The sequence below is a fragment of the Salvelinus namaycush genome, chromosome 40 (assembly GCF_016432855.1).
Source record: "Salvelinus namaycush isolate Seneca chromosome 40, SaNama_1.0, whole genome shotgun sequence".
NCBI classification, from domain to species: Eukaryota; Metazoa; Chordata; class Actinopteri; order Salmoniformes; family Salmonidae; genus Salvelinus; species Salvelinus namaycush.
In genome coordinates, this window is record NC_052346.1 from 17,513,589 (window position 1) to 17,527,427 (window position 13,839).

Below are 13,839 nucleotides of genomic sequence, written 5' to 3' on the forward strand. Positions count from 1 at the left end.
GTTGATCATGTGTTTCATGTCAATTGAAAGTGTGTCCAAGAGTCAGTGGCCTGGCTTCAGTTTATTTTTTACATTGTACCATTTCCAATCACGTGTGTAATTCTTGGAAAGTGAATTAGGATAGGCTCACTGTTCCCTACCAATGGCAGTGGTTGTGGGGCGGAGTTAACATTCAGTACAACCCCCCCTCCCCAATAATAGATGATTCCATCCAGTAAGCATCATAGATGATAGCCATGCCTGCTGTCAGCTAATGGTTCACACAATCTATTCTGTCTGATCAGTTCAAGTAGCCCAACGACAGGGTGTACCGGTGGTACAATAAAGCAAGTCGCATATAACTTTGATTCTAAACTGTTGGTGCCAAGTTTCAACAGTCACCAGACATGGCTTTAGTGGGAGTTAGAGCTTCATACCACAGGATTCTTAACCAGATAGAGCTTCTACTACCTGGTAAACTGAGACCCATTTACAACCATCCTGCAGGTAAGGACATTATCAATATTACAGCATCAGGTCCTACTAACCTGGCTGTATCACTCTCCTCATGTTGTCTATTGGTTCATGTCTCCTCATGTTGTCTATTGGTTCATGTCTCCTCATGTTGTCTATTGGTTCATGTCTCCTCATGTTGTCTATTGGTTCATGTCTCCTCATGTTGTCTATTGGTTCATGTCTCCTCATATTGTCTATTGGTTCATGTCTCCTCATGTTGTCTATTGGTTCATGTCTCCTCATGTTGTCTATTGGTTCATGTCTCCTCATGTTGTCTATTGGTTCATGTCTCCTCATGGTGTCTATTGGTTCATGTCTAAAAGTCTCCCCATCTTCAGAATACACTTTCTCAATATTTAGAAAATGAGATAAGATAATGTATCATTATCACCTCTGGATGTATTCTACTCTTCTATTTGGTAAATAAGAGTGATGTTCAATATAGTGGGACTGTGACTGTCACTAACCTCACCCTTATGAAGTACATTATTTAATGGACAAAAGAATGATTAAACTTACAGTAGCAGTATATCGGGGTTGGTGAATGGACCCCTGGTCACGAGTGACCTCTGTGATGGGGTCATCGTCAATAGAGCAAACATAGTTTTATTATAGTAGTGTTGGAATTGTTTCAATGTGACTGGAGGAGTGTGTAGCTGATTATAACTTTGAGGTTAATGAGGACAAACAGTCTTGATGCTGCCCAGTCTGTCTGTCACATGCAAACTATCTGAACGTTGATGAGCTAGTACACAGGGCTCTTCTTCCAGTCCTGGGGAGATAACAGAGACGGACTGGTCATAGGGCAATTCTGGCAAATGCCAGATGGGCTGGTCCATCTTTAGCCTGGTGGGCCTGTCAAAATTGTGGGTTTTGACAAAATTATAATTATTTGGCTAATATCTGGGGTCTCAAGGGAAAAAATGGGCCTGTGTGTTAGAAATGCTTGGGACGATTTCTGGTCCCAGTCCGTCCCTAGGAGTTAGGGCTGATCTCTGAGCTATAGAAGAGTGGTACACAGAAGGTTGTTCCAAGCAGGGGTTCTCCATTCCTGGTTCATGGGATGTTGTTAATATCAAAATAGGTTGGCACCATGATAAAGCAGAGGGAAGTCAGTATGAGATGTAAAAGCACAACACATTAATAACAATTTATAGTTGATAAAACAACCAGCCTAGCTATCAAATAGACAAGAGAAGGGAAGACTATGAATGGACAATAGGCGTGTAACTAAATGACGTGCATGCCACTACATGCTGGCACTCTTCAATAAATTATCCCCCTTGGCAAGTTTTCAATTGGCCCGGCATTGAAGTACAGGCAGTGGAAGGATAGAGACAAGCTGAGGGCATGAGAATGACAACAGGTGGAATTATCTAGGAAGGGATTTATCCAGTCACTTTCAATGTCGCCTCATCTTAAAACGTTTATTACAACGAAGCAGGTCGCAAAGTTTAATGCTTGACAACTTCTGTCACTTCACAGAAAGTCTGAGGCCTACTGGTTCAATTGGCATATAATTTTATTGTGGAATCAACCAACTTTTTGCACAAAACTAAATGTCACATAAATAACTGTAACGTTATGTATTCAACACAACTGTCATTGCTAACCTTATAATAATTAACCTTAATAATTAAACCACGTTTTATTTCGTCTGTAGGTCCAAAGACAGTTTTCTTCTGGGCACCAGTGTGTAAATGGGTAAGTGTTAAAAGATTTGCAGTGAAGCAGTTTAGAGGGTTCAGAGAGTTTTTAGAGGGTTCCAATAGTGTTTTGAGGGTTCTGAGAGTTGTTAGATGGTTCAGAGAGTGTTTTGAGGGTTCTGTGAGTGTTTTGAGGGTTCTGGGAGTGTTTAGAGGGATCAGAGAATGTTTTGAGGGTTCTGAGAATGTTTTGAGGGTTCTGATAGTTTTTAGAGGGTTCAGAAAGTGTTTTGAGGGTTCTGCGAGTGTTTATAGGGTTCAGAGAGTGTTTAGAGGGTTCGGTGAGTGTTTAGAGGGCTCTGAGAGTTTTTAGAGGGTTCAGATAGTGTTTTGAGGGTTCTGAGAGTGTTGAGAGGGTTCTGAGAGTGTTTAGAGGGTTCGGTGAGTGTTTAGAGGGCTCAGATAGTGTTTTGAGGGTTCTGAGAGTGTTTAGAGGGTTCAGAGAGTTCTGAGAGTGTTTAGAGGGTTCTGAGAGTGTTTACAGTACTCTGAGAGTTTTTAGAGGGTTCAGAGAGTTCTGAGAGTGTTTAGAGGGTTCTGAGGGTGTTTAGAGGGTTCTGAGAGTGTTTAGAGGGTTCTGAGAGTGTTTAGAGGGTTCTGAGAGTGTTTAGAGGGTTCTGAGAGTGTTTAGAGGGTTCTGAGAGTGTTTAGAGTGTTTAGAGGGTTCGGAGAGTGTTTAGAGGGTTCAGAGAGTGTTTAGAGGGTTCAGAGAGTTCTGAGAGTGTTTAGAGTGCTCGGAGAGTTTTTAGACGGTTCAGAGAGTGTTTAGAGGGTTCAGAGAGTTCTGAGAGTGTTTAGAGGGTTCGGAGAGTGTTTAGAGGGTTCAGAGAGTGTTTAGAGGGTTCGGAGAGTTTAACATGTTGGTCATTGAGCAGACACTCTTATACTGAGTGCATACAGTTTTGTACTGGTCCCTCATGGGAATCGAACCCACAACCCTGGCGTTGCAACGGCCTGCTCTGTCAACTGAGCCACACGGGAAATTAAGACTCCACAGAGGCAGCATACAGAAACTCATAAGAAGCAATTGCATGTAAGAGTGGAAATGGGAGTTAATAATAATTAATTAGTAATGCCTGACCTGTGTCTACAAATTCCTTTCTGTCACGTGAACTGATTGAGGTCGCTTCTAGAGAATGAAGTCACATTTTATAAGCTCCTGTATGCTGCCTCTGTCTAATCTTAATATTCCATACAGTTAATGATCCACTCTCCGACCCTCCAAACAATGTGTTATATAATGGTCCTATGATGTAGTACACATATGCATGGTTGTGTGGCCCCCCCTCTCTCTCTGTCTCCCTCTCTCTCTTTCGCTCTCTCTCTCTCTCTGTTTCTCTCTCTCTCTATGTCTCTCTCTCTGTCTCTCTCTCGCTCTCTGTTTCTCTCTGTCTCTCTCTCTCTCTCTCTCTGTTCCTCTCTGTCTCTCTCTCTCTCTCTCTCTCTCTCTCTCTCTCTCTCTCTCTCTCTCTCTCTCTCTGTGTCTCTCTGTCTCTCTGTCTCTCTGTCTCTCTCTCTCTCTCTGTCTCTGTCTCTGTCTCTGTCTCTTTCTACAGGGTCTTGTTTTCGCAGGTCTGGCTGATATGACCCGACCAGCTGATAAATTGAGTCTCTCTCAGTCTGGAGTACTCATGACTACAGGTAATGGAGCAATGAGGACAGAGAGGACAGGAAGTGTGTGTTTGTGTGTGTTGTGTGTGTGTGCGTGTGCATGTGTGTGTGCGAGTGTGTGAATGTGTGTGTGCCTGTGCGTGTGCATGCGTGTGTGCGAGTGTGTGAATGTGTGTGTGCGAGTGTGTGAATGTGTGTGTGCCTGTGCGTGTGCATGCGTGTGTGCGAGTGTGTGAATGTGTGTGTGCGAGTGTGTGAATGTGTGTGTGCGAGTGTGTGAATGTGTGTGTGCGAGTGTGTGAATGTGTGTGTGCTTGTGCGTGTGCATGCGTGTGTGCGAGTGTGTGAATGTGTGTGTGCGAGTGTGTGAATGTGTGTGTGCCTGTGCGTGTGCATGCGTGTGTGCGAGTGTGTGAATGTGTGTGTGCGAGTGTGTGAATGTGTGTGTGCGAGTGTGTGCATGAGTGCATGTGAGAGAGTGTGTAGCTTGATGACCCTTCAGATGAACAGTTCACTTATATAATTACTGGCATGGATTCAGACATGATGGCATGGCACTTTCACACCTGCCCCTGCATCATGGGTTTTCCATTGCTGCTTGTAAAAGCCCCACTGACTGTTAACAAGGACTGTAATGGTATGTCCCTGTGTGATAGCACTGTCCTTAAATTACACAAGATGACCCGTGCCTGTTTGAGACTACTCTATCGCAGACTATTTTCAATTAGAGATGAATATCGTGTTTTGGTCCTCGGATATGGCTAGTTACAAACCACTACTGGACGTTTTCCACAACGTGATGTCATTAGCTGTTGATTTGTGTTAAGGTATCCATTTTCCACTTCCAAACCCATCCCTAGGTGGCAGCAGCAACCGGGTCAGGTGCTGGGCTGTGCTAGCCAGGTGTTACTCTGGGAATCTTTTGAGCATGCCTTTGTATTTTCCTTTATGTAAATATTTATTTTGGTCACCATCACTTGAACCAACAATAACCTGCTTGGGCTGGCCGACCACCGAGTCTCACCAGAGCTAGCCCTGATCCTGGTCAGATGTCTCCTAGCCGGTACCCTCACATACAACACTGACTAGCCTTGATCCTGGTCAGATGTCTCCTAGCCGGTACCCTCACATACAACACTGACTAGCCCTGATCCTGGTCAGATGTCTCCTAGCCGGTACCCTCAAATACAACACTGACTAGCCCTGATCCTGGTCAGATGTCTCCTAGCCGGTACTCTCACATACAACACTGACTAGCCCTGATCCTGGTCAGATGTCTCCTAGCCGGTACCCTCACATACAACACTGACTAGCCCTGATCCTGGTCAGATGTCTCCTAGCCGGTACCCTCACATACAACACTGACTAGCCCTGATCCTGGTCAGATGTCTCCTAGCCGGTACCCTCACATGCAACACTGACTAGCCCTGATCCTGGTCAGATGTCTCCTAGCCGGTACCCTCACATACAACACTGACTAGCCTTGATCCTGGTCAGATGTCTCCTAGCCGGTACCCTCACATACAACACTGACTAGCCCTGATCCTGGTCAGATGTCTCCTAGCCGGTACCCTCACATACAACACTGACTAGCCCTGATCCTGGTCAGATGTCTCCTAGCCGGTACCCTCACATACAACACTGACTAGCCTTGATCCTGGTCAGATGTCTCCTAGTCGGTACCCTCACATACAACACTGACTAGCCCTGATCCTGGTCAGATGTCTCCTAGCCGGTACCCTCACATACAACACTGACTAGCCCTGATCCTGGTCAGATGTCTCCTAGCCGGTACCCTCACATACAACACTGACTAGCCTTGATCCTGGTCAGATGTCTCCTAGTCGGTACCCTCACATACAACACTGACTAGCCCTGATCCTGGTCAGATGTCTCCTAGCCGGTACCCCCACATACAACACTGACTAGCCCTGATCCTGGTCAGATGTCTCCTAGCCGGTACCCTCACATACAACACTGACTAGCCCTGATCCTGGTCAGATGTCTCCTAGCCGGTACCCTCACATGCAACACTGATTATCCCTGATCCTGGTCAGATGTCTCCTAGCCGGTACCCCCACATACAACACCGACTAGCCCTGATCCTGGTCAAATGTCTCCTAGCCGGTACCCCCACTTACAACACTGACATACTCTTAGCCCTCAAAATTATGAAAAAAGTAGGAAAAGCAAATATTGGATTTTTATACGCATTATGCAACAGTAACACATTTCTGAAGCAAAAACAACATTCAGATGCTCCAACTTTACCTGTCCCTTTACCTGTCCCTGTACCTGTCCCTTTACCTGTCTCTCCACTACTTTACAGGTGTTATTTGGTCCAGATGGTCCCTGGTCATCATTCCCAAGAATTGGTTTCTGTTTTGTTGCAACTGTTTTCTTGGTGCGTCAGGAGCCACCCAACTCTTTAGAATCTGGATGTGAGTGGAACAGACAGTTAGATACAGAGCTACACACCAACTTGTGCCCTATTCAATCAAACCATATTAGGGGGGAAAAATCATAAAAATGTGTCAATGTACCATATGTCAGTCATTGTCTGACAACAGGCTTGTTAAATACACAGTACCGCTCTGAAGGGCAAAGTGTGCTTGGTCACACATTTATGACAGCTAGTGACATTGTCCTTGGGCTTTGCCTTCTTTGTTGTGGTTTAAACCAGGCACATTATATGCCAAGCCTTCTGCCCTTGTGTTTTTCCTGTCAACTGAGTGATATAACCACAGAGATAAAGGTAGATCCTGTTCTGTCTCTATGGATACAACACTAAATAAGTCTGTGGTGTCTACTGCTTTGGAACGCGCATTTGGCAGAATTAGCTAACCGGCCCTAAAAGTAGTATTTATTTCTGTGAGATCACTAGACTACAGTCCATATCATACAATCTGTTACTCTTTAACTACTTGTCTTTCATTTGGTTACACTTTCAAATCAGAGATACGGATACTTTTATAAAGTCTGCCAGGGTCCTTGCCTGAATGTAAAGGATAGCATGCCTGCCAACTTGTCTTTGCACTCTGAGACCTATGATTAGTCTGTTTGAACCTTTATTTTGGTTTGTTAAGGTCGGAGGTCAACCCTGTCCCTCTGTGTTTCTAGGTACCAACAGGAAGTAAAGAAGCAACAAGAAGCAGAGGTTGCTGAACTAAAAATAAAGCAGTTAGCAGAGGCCCATCCATTGTTGGATTATTTAGAACTAGCGACACTAACTAACTAGTGGATCTGATTAACTTGATTAAATGCAATTTCATCTTTGAGGACTTTAACCACCACAGAATCTTCCAACTCAATAATACCCCTCCCTCTGCAAAGCACAATTCATGCTGTTAATAAGTATGAGGTGATGATGTGAGGATGACGGCAGGTCTGTGTGAGGATGATGGTAAAATATTAGTAAAAGGTAAGATTAGGCAAAGAAACATAAACATTTACAAATTCACACAACACTTTAAAGATGGTGAATATTTGAGTCTGATGATGGTTAATGTTGTATTTTTCAACGGTAACACTTTGTTTTAGCCTTTTACCTCTTTGTCTGATTTTAGGACGTTGTGGTATGTATATATTTATTGAAAATAAATTCTCAATTTTGGACAAAACTGTTCCTGACTTGAAGAAACCCTTCTCATGTGCATGAGGTTATTAATGGCCAACTTGATCATAAGCTAAGTTAAAATATAAATGTGGCTTCTTCAGTTTATTGTTTACATTGTGTCTTTGCCATGTACAGTCCACAATTACATTCAGTACGACACAACGTTTTGGAACGTTCATATAGAAACATGTAATATTGAACAAACATGCTTCTCGGATATGTAGACGAAGGTTGGAAACTAAGCGTGGCCCTGTTTTCTAGGAATTACGAAATGGGGTGGGCTCATAGTGTGGGCTATCTCTCCCTACCAATGGCAGTGGGTTTGGGGCGGGGTTTATATTTCAGTACCGCCCCTCAGGTGACACTCCTACATAATAGATTAGGCACTACGGGTAGATGAGCCTGCTTTCTGCCAATGGTTCATACAGGCTATTCTGTATTCTAGTTAGTATAGACAATCAATGACAGGGTGTACTAGATCTACAATACAGCACATACTATTTCTTTATTTTGAACTGTCGGTACCAAGTTCAACAAAAGTAGGAAATAAAACTCCTGTCTCCAGACATGGCTTTAGTGGGAGTTAGAGTTTCATACCACAGGATTCTTAACAAGATCGAGCTCAAACTACCTGCTAAACTGAGACCTTTCTACAACCATCCAGCAGGTAAGAACATCATTATTATCAGGCTCACCTCAACATGAGAAATCTGCATCACTTCCACTGTTCTCACCATCTTACAGTACAGACAATATGTATCATGTAAATGACGCCTGCTGTCTGTGCCTACTTATGAAAACAGCCTAACCAGTTCTGCTAGGGCGAGTATGAGGTGTTCTCTCATTTATGTCTGGAAGTAGCTAGCCAGCTAGCTAACTTTAGCCAGTTAGCTTGGGTGCTTGACAGCCGTTGTGAGGTCAGAACACTCGGATCAACCCTACTCCTCGACCAGAGCGTCCAGTGTGCGCTCTAAACGCTCCGAGAGCGAAACGCTCAGAATTTACAAACGGACAATCTGACAAAGCTCTGAATTTACGAATGGCCAGAGCGCACTCTAAACGCTCTCTGGCACTCCAGATTGAATTTACGAACATTTACAACGGACGACTGGTCGCGTGCATAGATACAGAACAAAAATACTAAATTGACTGGGTAGCGTCTCTGGCAACCGAACGGATAGAACGGACAATCAGCCGGCTTGGGTAGCAACCCCAGATTTGTGTCGGGACTATATCTTGTGGAAGGATGAAATAGTATGAATATATTAATTAAAAATAACAAGTCGAGAGCCGGCAAACGTGCCAATATATACTCCGAACACCGGCTTCAAGGGATTATCAACATATTCAAATAATGATTGACACATTTTCATTAAAACGTTATTTTCATTAATTTATACATACTGTTGCATCCTTCCACAAGATATAGTTCCGAAACAAATCTAGGGTTGCTACCCAAGCCGGCTGGTCGTTGGTTCTATCGGTTCGGTTGCCAGAGACGCGACCCAGTCGTTCAGTCTTTTAGTTCTGTATCTATGGACGCGACCAGTCCTTCGTTCTAAATGTTCCATTGTCATACTGGCTGGCAACGTTCTTATTCCTTGCTTGCTAGCTAGCCAACTACGGCTAATTTACTGTCACGTCAAAAAGTGCAGCCAGAATAACAGCAAAGTAACCGCATTTGCATTTGTTTAATCTGTTTTCTAGTTACATTTATTTAGAACCATCCATAACAATGAGCTAATGAGGCGCGATTTCTCCTGGCATAGAAAATGTGGTGCCTCGTCACAGGACACTGTTCAGAGGAGCTAGTCAACACAGCGAACACAATCACTTCAAACATAAACTGGAAAGAATGAAAACTAGCTGCACTTTGTTTCATTGTAACTTTTTTTCAATTGGCATTTCTTTGTATCCATAAAAATGATGCCAGACGATTCACGATTTCGATTGGCAGAGAAACGCTGCCTGCCTGTCTGTCCCGACTCCCTACACGTTCATTACTATGGGACACCTGGAGATCAGAGAGATAGACAGCAAGGTGTATACACAAATCTCAGCTGTAACGAAATGTTAGTCTAAAAGAAATGTGAGAAAATGTCTAGATGATTTTTACAGTGGAGATCATGTTTATACATTGATTGGCTGGGCTGATGAGACAGTGGATTGATCAATCAGATGGAACAGAGTAAATGGGCATTTTAACATCATAGATTTAGGGTGCGTTCGTAAATTCGCTCTGGTTATATACTCCGATATCAGAGCACTCGTCTGAGTGTGCCAGAGAGCAGAATAACTGATGAATTTACAAGGCTCAACACCCTTTGAATATGGCCGGTGTCAGTAAACCTCGGCAAAAAAAGCGTAATTAAATTGTTGCCAGCATCACAGTTACAGTCACCGACGCTCTAGATAACATGAAAACAGCCTAACCAGCTCTGCTAGGGCGAGTAAAATGGTCAGAGTGAGGTGTTCTCTCATTTATGTCTGGAAGTAGCTAGCAAGCTAGCTAACTTTAGCCAGTTAGCTTGGGTGCGTGACAGCCGTTGTGAGGTCAGAACACTCAGATCAACCCTACTCCTCGACCAGAGCGTCCAGTGTGCGCTCCAAACGCTCCGAGAGCGAAACGCTCAGAATTTACGAACAGACAATCTGACAACGCCCTCTGGCACTCCAGAGTGAATTTATGAACGCACCCTTAGCCGGCTGGAATGCGGTTTTAAACAATCAGCATTCAGGATTAGAGCCACCCATTGTATACCTATGGATAATTCTGGATAAGAATTCTTCCATTCATTCTGGATAAAATCTACCATTTGGCACAGCAATTGACTTTTGGGGGGAGGGGTGTTGGAGTGATGTTAAAGACACTTTCAAAAAGGAGAAACTGACTGCTATCATTTACTGACAAACAAGAGCATTAAACATTTGTATCAACATAAATAGATACATATGAACTAGTGCTCTTTAGCATATGAATGAGTGCTCTAAACTTAGATTGAGTTGAAACCTGAGTTGAAACCTACAGTAGCAGTGCATGTACTTTGGATGGGGGACCCTTGGTCAGTACTAGTCAGTCCTAGACTAGCAAACCATGTGCAACCTTGACATTGAGGTTATCTTGAATGGCGCAAACATAGTTTTATTACAGCAGTGTTGGTATAGCGTCGACGTCAGTCTGTAGCTGAATTTAACTTAGAGGTGAATAAGGACAAACCGTGTTGATGCTGCTAATCTGAATGCTGATGAGGGAGTACACAGGGCTCGTCACTCAGCCCTGGGGAGCTAGGGCTGAACTATAACAGTATGTTAATGTGGCTTGAAGGGGGTAGACAGAAGGTTGTTCCAATTAGTGGTTCTCAATTCCTGGTTCATGGGATGTTGTTAATTAATATCAAAATAGTTTGGGAGCATAATGATACAGAGATGAGATTAAAATCATAACGAAGATTAAAAGCAAAACAATTAAGTAAAACCAAGTTATTATAGTTGATAAAACAACCAGCCTAGCTGTGAAATAGACAAGAGAAGGGAAGACTATGAATGGATAATGTGTCTGAAGCTAAGTGACGTTCAACCACCATGTTTAGCACTCTTCAGTAAATTATAGCCCTTGGCAAGTTTTCAATTGGCAAGAAGAGAGCAGGAGAATAACCGTTGTTAAAACCACAGGAAGATACTGATTCCAGTCACTTTCAGTTTCACTTTATCTCTCTATTTCATCTTTATATTTCACTCCTCAACAACAAATGAAATGATTGGACAGTTTAATGCTGCACAACGTTGATCTATTTATGGAACGTTTTCATGCCTAACTGCTTTGGCATATCCCACTCAGACGTCAATTCAACGTCTATTCCACATTGGTTCAACTTCATTTCATTGAAATTATGTGGAAACCATGTTGATTCAAGCAGTGTGATCTCTTTGTTGCATTATCAACCAACTGTTTACACAAAACTAACTCTCACATGAATCATTGTAAATTTGTGTAATTGTACTCAACTTTCATTTCTAACCTTTCTAAATAAACACTGATATGTTTCTGTTTGTAGGCCCAAAGACAGTCTTCTTCTGGGCACCAGTGTGTAAATGGGTAAGAGTTGATATCTTTAACAAGTGTCTCATGTGCTGGACAGCTTATAATGGAGCTAAAAGTATGTATGTATCTCTCTCTCTCTGTCTCTCTCTGTCTCTCTCTGTCTCTCTCTCTCTCTCTCTCTCTCTCTCTCTCTCTCTCTCTCTCTCTCTCTCTCTCTCTCTCTCTCTTTATCTCTCTCTACAGGGCCTGGTTATGGCTGGCATGGCTGATATGACACGGCCAGCTGATAAATTGAGTCTCTCTCAGTCTGGAGTACTCATGACTACAGGTAATGGACATTGTGGGAAAGTGGGGAAAGACAATGTTTGACATTTACATCCACTATACAACAGTAACAAATTCCTGAAGCTGAAAAACATTCAGATGCTCCAACTTTACCTGTCTCTTTACCTGTCTCTTTACCTGTCTTGTCGCCCCTCTATTTTCCAGGTGTTATTTGGTCCCGATATTCTCTTGTCATTATTCCAAAGAACTGGGGTCTCTTTTTTGTCAACGGTTTTCTTGGATTGGCAGGAGCCAACCAACTTGTTAGAATCTGGATGTGAGTGGGACAGACTCCATAGTTAGACACAGAGCTATGCAAACTGACATGCATGGCAGTGGGCCCATATTCAATCAAACCCTATAAGGAGAAAAAAAGGGAAATAAAAACAAAATTCTGATGGGGTGTATGTCAATCAATGCCATTGTCTGACAATAACATTGTTAATAAATATACAGTACTGCTTTGCAGGGCAAAGTGTGTTTGGTCAAAAACAGATTAATTTATGACAGTCCATTGTCCTTGGACATGGTGTCTATACCAGTTTGGAACTTTTTACAGACACATTTTTTTGTTGGCAAACTGGTCCTGAGACTTGTATTTTGCAAGATTACTTAAGTTCATATAAAAAAAAATTACTCTATAACCATGGTCATTATCTTTCATTTGTTTACACTTTAAAAAACAGAGGGCTAAATTGATCTGTCAGGGTCCTTGCCTGAATGTAAAGGATAGTATGCCTGCCAACTTGTCTTTGCTCTCTGAGACCTATGATTAGTCTGTTTGAACTTTTGTTTTGTCCTGTCCCTCTGTGTTTCTAGGTACCAACAGGAAGTAAAGAAGCAACAGGACGAGAAGGCCCAGATCCCCATCATATAACCCGCACACGCACACACACACACACACACACACACACACACACACACACACACACACACACACACACACACACACACACACACACGTATTTAATTTATTCATGTCTTAATCAATTTTTTGGCAAAGTCTGTAAAGTCAACCCTCAACAGTCAGTAACACATGTCTTATATACAGTACATATCACAGGTCTTATATACAGTACATATCACAGGTCTTATATACAGTACATATCACAGGTCTTATATACAGTACATATCACAGGTCTTATATACAGTACATATCACAGGTCTTATATACAGTACATATCACAGGTCTTATATACAGTACATATCACAGGTCTTATATACAGTACATATCACAGGTCTTATATACAGTACATATCACAGGTCTTATATACAGTACATATCACAAGTCTTATATACAGTACATATCACAGGTCTTATATACAGTACATATCACAAGTCTTATATACAGTACATATCACAGGTCTTATATACAGTACATATCACAAGTCTTATATACAGTACATATCACAGGTCTTATATACAGTACATATCACAAGTCTTATATACAGTACATATCACAGGTCTTATATACAGTACATATCACAGGTCTTATATACAGTACATATCACAGGTCTGATATACAGTACATATCACAGGTCTTATATACAGTACATATCACAGGTCTTATATACAGTACATATCACAGGTCTTATATACAGTACATATCACAGGTCTTATATACAGTACATATCACAGGTCTTATATACAGTACATATCACAGGTCTTATATACAGTACATATCACAGGTCTTATATACAGTACATATCACAGGTCTTATATACAGTACATATCACAGGTCTTATATACAGTACATATCACAGGTCTTATATACAGTACATATCACAGGTCTTATATACAGTACATATCACAAGTCTTATATACAGTACATATCACAGGTCTTATATACAGTACATATCACAAGTCTTATATACAGTACATATCACAGGTCTTATATACAGTACATATCACAAGTCTTATATACAGTACATATCACAGGTCTTATATACAGTACATATCACAGGTCTTATATACAGTACATATCACAGGTCTGATATACAGTACATATCACAGGTCTTATATACAGTACATATCACAGGTCTTAT

General features: G+C 42.1%; 2 protein-coding genes across 2 annotated transcripts; both read left to right on the forward strand.

Moving 5' to 3' along the window:
- The first annotated feature begins 261 nt into the window (after positions 1-261).
- Positions 262-7,041, forward strand: LOC120033623 (mitochondrial pyruvate carrier 2-like). The gene is made up of 4 exons (XM_038980056.1): positions 262-486; positions 2,159-2,199; positions 3,758-3,842; positions 6,933-7,041. The coding sequence occupies exons 1-4, from the start codon at positions 387-389 to the stop codon at positions 6,947-6,949; spliced, it is 243 nt and encodes an 80-aa protein (XP_038835984.1). The 5' UTR covers positions 262-386; the 3' UTR covers positions 6,950-7,041.
- A 766-nt stretch (positions 7,042-7,807) lies between these two features.
- On the forward strand, positions 7,808-12,935 carry LOC120033514 (mitochondrial pyruvate carrier 2-like). The gene is made up of 5 exons (XM_038979885.1): positions 7,808-8,095; positions 11,484-11,524; positions 11,714-11,798; positions 11,960-12,071; positions 12,614-12,935. Exons 1-5 carry the CDS (start codon positions 7,996-7,998, stop codon positions 12,669-12,671), a joined length of 396 nt encoding a protein of 131 aa, XP_038835813.1. The 5' UTR covers positions 7,808-7,995; the 3' UTR covers positions 12,672-12,935.
- Positions 12,936-13,839: the final 904 nt, after the last annotated feature.